This window comes from Condylura cristata, unplaced genomic scaffold (assembly GCF_000260355.1).
Source record: "Condylura cristata isolate star-nosed mole 26May11 unplaced genomic scaffold, ConCri1.0 scaffold00002, whole genome shotgun sequence".
Taxonomy (NCBI): Eukaryota; Metazoa; Chordata; class Mammalia; order Eulipotyphla; family Talpidae; genus Condylura; species Condylura cristata.
Window position 1 is genome coordinate 25,387,084 of NW_004567103.1, and position 10,997 is coordinate 25,398,080.

The following is a 10,997-nucleotide window of genomic DNA, read 5'->3' on the forward strand; positions in this document are numbered from 1 at the left end:
TCAAAATTTTGGTGATGCTACAAAGACAAAGCTTATCAGTAGACTTCCATGTGGACGGAGAGGTGAACCAGCTTTTTCATTTGGGGACTTCTGTCTTCTGATTAAGTTTTCCTGAAGAGAAAATTTATATTTAATGTCCAAGGGATTTGACTAGTTGCCAGTGTACTGGGAGTAAACAAAAGTAAGTTCCTAGTCTTCTACATAATCTGTCCAGTCTTTCCCAATTTCAGATGACTTTTCATCTCATTTCTTTTTTTTTTTTTTAAAGATTTATTTATTCATACAGAACTGGGGTACAGGCCAGAGGCTCAGGGGCGGTGAGAGGCTTCACCAGAGACAGAGTGGGGAGCAGAACAGGCAGATCAACGAAGTACACTGCTGAGGGGAGCAGCGGGCGGGTCAGGAGAGGTCTGGCTCGCCAGGTGGTCTCCTCCGGGGCAGTCGGGATTTGAACTCATGCGGAAGTGGCTTCAGATTCTCAGTGCTGTGCTTTAACCCGCTGCGCCACCAGGGAGGGCCTCATCTCATTTCTAACTGTTGTATTGAGTCTAGATGATATTCTCTGGTTTACATTGTAAACTCCTGGTTTTCTGTTAAGTAGGACAGGAAATACGTGATGTAATGTTTCTTGCTTCAGACTTCAACCAGTCCTCCACTCCAGTGTGGAATTTTTAGCTTCACACTGCTCTCCTGATGTTAGAGGTTCTTGCAGTCAAATTCCTGAGACTAACTGTGGCAGGTTCTGTGCTTCTTATTGGTGTCTCGTTTGCAGGCCTGACCTTCCTTTGCTTTACCTAATTACCACAATCTTGCAAAAGTTTGTGAATTTATCTCACTTCTTTTCCTACTCTCTTAATTGTATATCTGTTTATACTTTTTTTATTCCATCATTTTAGTGGCATTTCAAGAAAGCATTCAATTCTTTATGCTTGATCAGATTATGTTAAAAACTTTTGAAGCAAAATCCTAAATTTAAAACTACAATCAGTTAGTTGGTTGCTCTATCCCCTTAAAATACACAAAAATTAACTTGCCTCAGTGTTTCCCTATGGAAAAGTATGTTTCATCCAAACTTTCTGTGAATAGATGGGGGAGTTGCCACGTACTCAATTTTCAGCCACAGCTAAATTCCCCATCTCTAAATAATAGTCTCTTTAGCTTTTTATATTAACCTAAATAGAAAACAGCAACTTTCCTATTTTTCACACATATATCATGAAAGCAGAATCAAAGCTCACCACACTATTAACATCTGAATCGGTAGAAACTATAGTGTAGATTTGAGGGGGGAAATGGAAGAGAGTTTATGTTAGAGAAAAGTAAAGAACTTAGTTAATTGAAAATTCAATATTTCTAGATGTTCAACTTAAGAACTCTCCAAACACTTCATTGTTAGCAGTAGGCCATGTTCTCTTTGCTCATTTTCCAAATTATTTATTTTTAAAAGAAGAAAAAATTAAGTTTCTCTTGTTTTCTTAACACCTGTCTAATCGAAATGGAATACAGATGTATCTAGGCTTCCTTCATTCCTTCCTCAGTTGGATTTCCTAAACACTTTCAGTTTCGTGGGGCTCCTGTTCCTTCCCCTATGCTCACTCTTTACTCAGGATGATCTTTCAGTAGTGATCTGACTAGTGCCCCAAGAGCCAAACCAGACTGTGATAACACCGTAACTCCGGCACTTGGAACTTACTACTTTAATGCACCTTACTATACTGATTTGGATCTTCTGCCCGGAAATTTTTACTCCTCCTTTATCTACTCAATCCTCAAGTTTCAGGTGAGACATGTCTTCCTCCAAGGAAACTGTTCCTGACTGGTCCAGGACGCACTGGACTTCCCACATCACAGCATGAATGAATGAATGAATCGTTGGTGGGGAATACTAAAAGAATGAACCAGCAGGTCTATTCCCTCTTTTCTTCAAGTCTTGATAAAAATCTTTCATTCGATTTCTTCAGTCTCTATCCAATTAATATTATTGTCTCATCCCATCTCCGAATTCAACGCCCAGTCCCTCATTCTCCGGTCTTCTCCCCTGCTGTCAACCCCCACACGCTTAAGATGATGTATGGGATCCTACCTTTCACGCCAAATGAATTAAAATATTTCTTTAAAAACGACGAGACGCCACCTCCATTTTCCTCAAAAGACGGTATCTAGAAAAAACCAACTAACGCTTTTCAATATTGCCCCAGGCTATAGGAGACCTACTCTACCGGCTGCACCCAAGACCCTCAGCTCTAACCTACACTTCCTTCTTCCTTCCCCGGAAACGGAAGGGGTAAAGGCCGCGATCCCGACGCCTGGGGGATTCGTTTTTCTCAGGTTTCTTGACGGGCGGGGCTGACAGGCCGCCGTCGACTGGCCGGAAGAGCCGTCGTTCTCAGCCGAATCCGCTTCCGATTGGCTCCTCGGGGCCCCGCCCCCTAGTAGGGCGGGAGATTTGGTGTGCAGCAGGCCTCCCCTCCCCTGCCCGACCCTGCGACCCAGTTCTGGCTAGGGTTACAGCATTTTGTATCCTCCGGCTGGGACCGAGGCCGGCTCCCCCCCGGCGGGATAGTGTCCGGCAGGTTAGAGGTGGCCCGAGCCGCGCCGGGCACGGACCTAGCGGTGCGTGGTGGGGCGCCCCGGCAGCCTGCCTTCCCCTGCAACTTCGTCCGGGGCTGGAGGTGAGTGCAGGTGCGCCCGGCCTCGCGGCCGGCTGGCCAGGGCGCGCGGGTCCTCCCCTCGGCCATCGGGGCAGGGTCGGCTGCCTCCCCCTGCTTCTCCAGGCTCCCCACCGCCCCGGCGGGTACCGGGACCACCCGCCGACTGGGCGCAGCCGGCTGATAGGCTGCGGGGGTACCCAGGCCCAGGTGCTTAAGTACTTGGGGTGACAGACGGTCTCTGGCCCTGCACGTTAGGCCCTTCGTGCAAGCGTCTGTGACCAGCACGTCACAGACTTAAGGAGCCCTGTGCTGGTAAAGAAAACTGTGAGCGTGCCCTACGAAAGAGGTCATTGTCTGGTGAAAGGAGCAGGTTCAGTGTGGGCGGAGGAGAAAGAGAACGGCCGCCAGAGTGAGCCCCTTTGATGTCATCCCAGACTGGAGACGCCTCCTGAGTCCCGTTAACTAATCAGCCTGGGACAATGCGTGGTTGCAAAATGTTGATAAACCGGGTTTGCTGGTCAAGCTTTTTAAGTTTAAAAGAATAATGATGTTATATTTTCGTTTTACAGTAGAAATCCTGATAGCGTCACTACATTTTCTTTAATCTGCAGCCTGTAGAAAAAGAGCATGACCCTGCATCTCTGCATTTTGTGTAGTGGCACTACACGGTTAAATGGACATCATTTAATGAGCCCTTTTTGTGTTAGATGTGACATCAAGCGGGACAAGAGATCCAAATGGTTCAGTTAAAGTTTAGAGTGTCAATAATAGGGAACATTTAATTAGCACTTTCAGATGCTAGGCACACAATCAGTGATCACATTTTTATGGAATCTATGTGTAAAGATCAGTCGTGAGTTATTGATACTACAATTGCTGCTTAGCTGCTGATCATACCACTTTCTCTTTCAAAGATTATACTTTTTAAAATTCCACAAATCCACTCTAGGGGCTATATTTGAGGGGAGAAATCAAATACTGTCTAATAATGAACAACGATGGTAAATTTTTAGAAATTGCACAAATCCTTTACTTGGTCTCTAAAAAATCTGTTGCTGTTAATACACCACATTTAGTGCTACTATATTGACTTGTAGTTAACTTTTTTTTAAAAGAATCCACTTAAAAATAAACATCCAAGACAATGTTTTAAGGGGTTGATGGTCACAATATGTTTGCATTTTATTGTGTAATTGTTGGAGCAACCAAACTTTTGCTAATGAAACAGGTTACAAGTAACCTTTATTTCTTTCACTTTGATTGCCAGGAAGCTCAAAGTCAAAATTCTTAGCTTGATTTTATTTTGTGCTTTTATTTATAGTTTCCTGAACTAAACTCCTGATTAGTTATTTAGAGTTTATCATTTGTTTTATTTTATTTGGTTATTGCATTGCTCTAAACCTATGTAGAACACAACAATATATAATTTAAAATAATGTAGAGTATGCTGAATTCTGACCATGGTCTTCAAAGTATAGTTGGTAGAACAAGTGATGTTTATAACTTAATGAACTGGAAGTCTGCAGCAGCAATAGAAGTCTTTGGGTATATGAATTGCCATGTAGGAAAATAATTAAGATCTATTACAAATTGTTTCCAGAGGTTAAAACAAGCATTTAAGATAACAGTAAAAGTATGTGATGGAATAGAATTATCAGGAACTCCAGGGCCAATAAAACTTGGGTCTCTACCCCAATACACTTCCTAATTGTGTGAATAAAATATTCAACCTTGGTTTACTCTCTATAAATTGGGGAAATCACGTGCACACACACATACCTGAACATATGTATTGTAATTACTTCAAATATATGCATACATTGTCTAATAACAGTGCTTGACAAACAACTCTTCAAAAGGACTTTATATAGATATAAAAATATATATTTTTAAAAAAAATAAAAAGAAAGAGGGCCCTCCCTGGTAGTGCAGCAGGTTAGAGCACAGCACTGAGAATCTAAAACCACTTCAGCATGAGTTCAATACCCGCCCCACAGGTGCTGTAGACCTCTCCTGATCTGCCTGCTGCTCCCCTCAGGAGTGCATCAGTCAGCCTGTTCTGCTCCCCACTCTGTCTCTGGTGAATCCTCTCACCGCTCCTAAACCTCTGGCCTGTATCCCAGTTCTGTATGCATAAATAAATAAATCTTTAAAAATAAATAAATGAAAAGAAATCATAAGTTTATACAGATGCTGTATAGATGCGTTCAACTTTTTCTCTAATACAGCCAAATTCAAAATAATGAACAGTATCATAACTGGAAAGGTAGTCCTAATGGATATAGTCTCTTGTCATTGATTGTATAAATTACAGAAGAAATATTGTCTCTGTACCCAACTTAAAAATCTAATAGAATTAATGTGAAGATTAAATTAGAATACATATAGAACAGTCAAAACTGACCTACCCAACCTACTTTCCCCCCAAGTCCTCCAGTCCAGATCTTCTCAGTGTTTAGGGTTTTGACTAAAATGGTAATGGTGGTTCTTGCTCTTTACTTCTCCCTCATAATTATTTTGACTTTATAAGGACTGAATTTATTCATCGTGTTTCGTAAAACTCATGAACATCTTTGGTTGCTTTCATTTTCTGATGAGAAAACCCTGACTGAATTCTTTTTCCAGTTACAGGTGTCTACCTGAATTTCCCAGCTGCAGAATATGTAGAACCTTGAAAGGTAAATGAAAATTGAAACAAGTCATTCAAGTGTGTTAGTTATCAAGAAAACTTGCAACGTTTAATAAATTAGAAGTTCTGAACCACAATTTGGCAAACTAGCCAGAGTTGATCAAGCTTTTGCTTGCCAAACTGAAATTTGTTCATTGAAGAAATGATTTGCAAAATTGTGAAAGACTTAGGTTTACTATTTAGTTATCAAAATTCCTAGAAAGCCATATTCATAATCATAAAGTTGTTTCATAAACATGCAATGTAATAAAGGAAATTGCTTGAAAGTTATTTGATCCAGGCTTGGTACACCAGTAAAGTACCACAGACTTACCCCAGTTGTCTACATATCTTTACAGATATTAAAATCCACCAGGCCTCCCTCCTGCCCACCTATGACTATGCTAATTCCTCTTTTTCTCCTTGTCTCAATATACCTGTAAAAATAAATTAAAAATAAAAGTAAAAAAATTCACCAAGCTGTTATTCTTCGTTTGAATACCTGTTTCCTAAACTTTAGTGTATTAACCATCCCATTTCTTTTAATGGCCTATAGATTGGTTAGAATTTTATAGGCAAAATTGTTTTTCCTTTTATTACATTTTGGTTACCTTAATTGGATTTGACTTTGGCTCTTTCCAAATCTAGGCGTAGATCCTCTCTTCTGTTTTTCAAATGAATTGAGTTACTTATTACCAAAACAGAACTTGAGAGGAGCCTCCCTGGTGGCACAAGTGTTAAGAGACAGTACTTTGGAGCTATCTGCAGCCACCACAGCATAAGTTTGATCCCCTGGCAGGGAGCTGACCCATATGGAGCAGCAAACTCTTCTGTCTTGCCCACTGCTCTCCTCAGCAGTGTATTTCAGTGGAACTGCCTATTCTGTTCCCCACTGTCTCTAGTGAACCCTCTTACCACCTGCATCTCTGGCCTATACCTCAGCTATTCTATGCTTAAATAAATACACTTTTAAAAAAATTTTGAAAAAGAAACAGAGTGGCCCTCCCTGGTGGTGCAGCGGGTTAAAGCACAGCACTGAGAATCTGAAGCCACATCTGCATGAGTTCGATTCCTGCCTGCCCCAGAGGTGACCACATGGCGTGGCAGACCTCTCCTGACCCGCCTACTGCTCCCCTCAGCAGTGTACTTCGTCGATCTGCCTGTTCTGCTCCCCACTCTGTCTCTGGTGAAGCCTCTCACTGCCCCTGAGCCTCTGGCCTGTACTCCAGTTCTGTATGCACAAATAAATAAATCTTTAAAAAAAAAAAAAGAAAGAAAGAAACAGAATATGAGCACAGTAATGCAGTGTATTTTTCATATGTAAACGAAATTTTAAAAGTTATGCAAATGCATGTGTTCATTATGTGAATGTTTATTTGGTTTGTGTGAATTTTTCATCACTTAACCTGAATACATAATTTTTTGTTTAGGTTGGCAGTAATGAGTAAAGTGGAATTACAAGAAGACAAGATGCTGGAGGTTCAGTTTGTGGGAGATGATGATGTTCTTAATCACATTCTTGATAGAGAAGGAGGTACTGAGTGATTATACAATTGTATAGTACAGTCAAATTATATAACTAAGTGATTATACATAACACTGAAAAGTTATGTAATGCTTATGGATTATCTTCCTTTTAAAAATATTTATTGGCAAATAAAATATTTTATTTTGAAGATGTAGCACAAAGTATTTGAATAAGACTGAATAAAATTAAGTTTTAGTTTACTCCATTTAAACTTTTATTAAAAGCCTGATCTAATATGAAATTTTTAGTAATAGTAGCAGTAAGTAATAACTACCCATTTTTAGGCAAAATGCATGATTATTTTTACTCTAGAAAATAGGTAGTCAAGAGTTTTTTCTTAACTTAGTTATATAAACTGTAGAACATGGTCTTACTTGAATCAAAAAGAAAACACTGAATTTTTTCCAAGCTTTAAGTAATGACAATATACTAATTTACTTAAATTATATCTATCATGTTCTAATTCTTTGTACATTCTTATAGGAACTAAATTTAAAAAGGATCGACCTCAGCTTTTGGTCAACACAAAAAAATTAATAAAGAAGCCAGCATATGATTTGGAGGAAGATGACCAGGAAGTCCTTAAAGATCAGAACTATGTGGAAGTTTTAGGACGAGATGTTCAAGGTATTTCAGGTGGAGTGGGAGTGGGGTTCTGGAGAGTGGGAAGTATACACACATGTTTCTACTAGTAAATTTGCTTTGCAGGACATATAAAAGTAGTTAATAGTTTAAGCAATGGTGTGCTATATATATTATTTGTTTACAATTTTTTTTATACACATAACATAAGCTTTATCATCTTCACCACTTTTAAGGTTCAGTTGTATTAAATACCTTCATAATATTATATGGCCATCTAACTCCAGAACTCTAATTGGAGACACATTTGAAAGAATCCATCCTGCCTAATAGTTCACATTTTTAGGGCATATTGTGAATAGAACTTTGGATTCTTGACTACCTCTGGTAGGCCTAAGAAGATCCTGAAAACATTATTCCCCCAAAATGCCTTTCATTTTCTTAAAAATTATTTCTTATTGTAAAAGTAATACATATTTATAGTAAGAACTCAGTCCTTCCAACCTTATTCACATATTGCACCCACAGCAAATGATATTTGGGAGCAAACTTGGCTAAATGGAGAATACTCCAGACTAAGGACAAATGCCTTGAGACTTTTGATTCCAATCCCAACCCTGATTTGCATCCTTAAACCTAAGAGGACCAATCTTAGCCTACCCACAGCCCATACCCTTAATTTCTGCACACTGAAACTTTGTCTTAGAGCAGTATTTCTCAACCAAAACTTTTCTTGTTGAGAATGTGTGCTTAAAAGAACATGGAACTGGTAACAGTTTTTGCATGTATCTTCTGCCTCTATACCTATACACATACATGGCATACACAGGCAGGCAGGAAAGCTGCTGCTTGAAAAGCAATCTTTAACAAGTGTTAAAAAAGAAAGAAAAAACTTTTCAACAGCATCTGTATTAATTAATCACTTTACTTACTATTGAAGTATATGTTGTTTCTTATAAGCAACACACATGCCTGGAATAATTCTCATAACCTGTTAATCCATCAAATTTGGGGTAGGAGGGTGAGAGAATTCACCAGGAACAGAGTGAGGAAAGGAGTAAGTAGACTGACTGAGGTAACATTGCTAGGGGGAACATGGGCAAGACCAGAGAGGTCTGCTGCACCGTGTATGTCAACTCCCTGTCTGGGGATTGAACTCAGGCAGTCGTGGCAGGCCATTGCAGTGATGGCTCTGAGATTTGACCCGAAAGCCACCAGGGACGCCCTGGTTCAGATTACTTTGCATATATTCTTGGAAGTGGAATTGCTAGGTGATGTGGTCATTCTGATTTTTTATTTTCTGATGTACCACCATATTGTTCCCATACAAATAACTAACTTACATCTCTACCAGTGGTTCCCAAGGGTTCCTATTATTCTACATCCTCCCTGACACCTGTTATTTTCTGGATTTTTTTTAAACTAATGCTATCCTAATGGGTATGAGGAATATGAGATTATTCTCTGCACAGAAAGAATTTTAGTAGCTGACTAATAATTGCATTCTAATTTATAAATAATATATGGTTTCCTTTACTAGATTTTGGATTGTTTCTTTTGTTTTTGTAATTAATGCAGTAGTGATTACCCTTGGAGATTTCTTCTTCATAAGAAATCCCTAGAAGTGCAATTTTTTTTTTAAAGATTTATTTATTCATATAGAACTTGGATACAAGCCAGAGGTTCAAGGGTGGTGAGAGGATTCACCAGAGACAGAGTGGGGAGCAGAACAGGCCAACTAATGAAGTACACTGCTGAGGGGAGCAGTGGGCGGACCAGGAGAGGTCTGCCGTGCCATGTGGATCTCCTCCTGGGCAGGCTCCCAAGCAGGCGGGGATCGAACTCATGTGAAAGTGGCTTAAGCTTCTTAGTGCTGTGCTTTAACCTGCTGCGCCACCAGGGAGGGCTGAAAGTATATGATCTGTTTAAGGAATAGATTTTGTCAACTTTCTGGGAAGATTATATCAGTTTGTATTGAGATCCTTTGTCATCATTAAACCTTTTTTCTTATATTATTAGCCACTTCTGTGAATTTTTTTTATTCATATTTTTTGGTATTGTGTATTTTGAGTAATTTAAAAACTAGAAGATTTAATGTATATTAAAAGGTCTTTTTGGCTACTGTGATTAGAACCTTTGTTAGCTGGTCAATCATCTAACTGGGAAATCACAAAAATGTTGGAACCAGGAAAAAATAAAAACTAGAACCATACTCTAAGCATTTTGCTTTACAGGTAAGTGCACATGTACACACCAGTCACAGACAAGAACCAATTGCTTGTTTTTGAGTTTGCCAGAGGTCAGCTGGTAGAAGAGCATCACCTTTTTGTTTAGCTTGCATTTTTTTTTAAGGTAGTACAGCCATTATACATGATTTAGAATTTTCAGTTTCATTTCATTGTAGTAAATTGACCATTTAGTGACACTGGATGCAATCTGCTAGTGTGCTTTCTCTTTTGTTCCTGATTCTCAATCTGAAGCTAGTTGTTTAAGTTACTAACTTCTATCAGTTCTTTCTAATTCCTTTAATGTAGTTTATATAACAATTACCAGATTTTTTTTTTAGTCATTGTGCTTCCATGTCAAACATATAAGTACATAATTGCAGTAACAATTTCTCCATAAACTTGGTTTCTGTGTTTTAATTTTTATAAGTAGTACATAGCTATTTTAAAGTATTTTATGTGTAAATATGTAATAAACCCTTACTGCAAAATAATAAAAGATACAAATCTTAAGTTTTGTCAGTTTTTTCTTTTACCTGCTAATTAGCTGCCCATTTTTCCTAAATGCATGTAACTTTTTTTTTTTCAGAATCCCTAAAAAATGGATCTACTGTAGATGGTGGGAATAAAGTTTATTCTTTTCAGAATAGAAAACACTCTGAGAAGATGGCTAAATTAGGTAGGTTGCATTTCTGATTTCTGTAATCACTATTAATCCTTTCTAAGATGGTATTTTTAACTATATGCTCCATAGTTATCCTGTTGTATTCCCTGAAAGAATGCTGAAAAGATGTCATTTTATTTCATCAATGTGCGTAAAGTCACAAGTTGTTTTCCATGCTCAGATATTTCTCAGCTAGGTATAAATGTCCCACAGGAGGATGTTTTGTTTTCTCCTTTCAACAAATTTTTCTTCAGTAATTGAGTGATTTATGCTACAGAGATACTTTATTTACAGAGATACTTTGATTTTATTGAATAAAAGTTTTATGCTATATGTAGAAAAACAGAGAAAATTATATATGTAAAATTTTTAGACATAGACTGCCCTAGCATTATTTCTTATTCAAGTTAACTGCCTATACTAATTACATATGAATTACTGATTTTTAGAAAACTAGACTATAATAAATTACATGCAACATTAAAACTTACTGTCAATTTAATCCTTTAAAGAAAAAAGAATTTATTCATGCATACAAGAGCTGGGGTATAAGCCAGAGGTGGGAGAGAAAGGCGAGAGGCTTCACCAGAGACAGAGCGGGGACCAGAACAGGCAGATCAAGGAAGTACACTGCTGAGGGGAGCAGCGGGTGAGACAGGAGAGGTCTGCCACACCACGG

At 38.6% G+C, this 10,997-nt stretch overlaps 1 protein-coding gene across 2 annotated transcripts in view; it reads left to right on the forward strand.

Moving 5' to 3' along the window:
- Window positions 1-2,501: 2,501 nt before the first annotated feature.
- The window catches only part of ORC2 (origin recognition complex, subunit 2), a 27,068-nt gene continuing 18,572 nt past the window's right edge, over window positions 2,502-10,997 (forward strand). Inside the window, exons 1-5 of one of the 2 annotated variants that reach the window (XM_004674830.2) lie at window positions 2,502-2,672; window positions 5,277-5,329; window positions 6,750-6,853; window positions 7,331-7,474; window positions 10,244-10,333. In XM_004674830.2, coding sequence (XP_004674887.1) covers window positions 6,760-6,853; window positions 7,331-7,474; window positions 10,244-10,333 — 328 coding nt within the window. In that variant the 5' untranslated portion in view covers window positions 2,502-2,672; window positions 5,277-5,329; window positions 6,750-6,759. The remainder of the gene's footprint in view (window positions 2,673-5,276; window positions 5,330-6,749; window positions 6,854-7,330; window positions 7,475-10,243; window positions 10,334-10,997) is intronic. The other variant, XM_012726737.1, reaches the window with a different exon arrangement.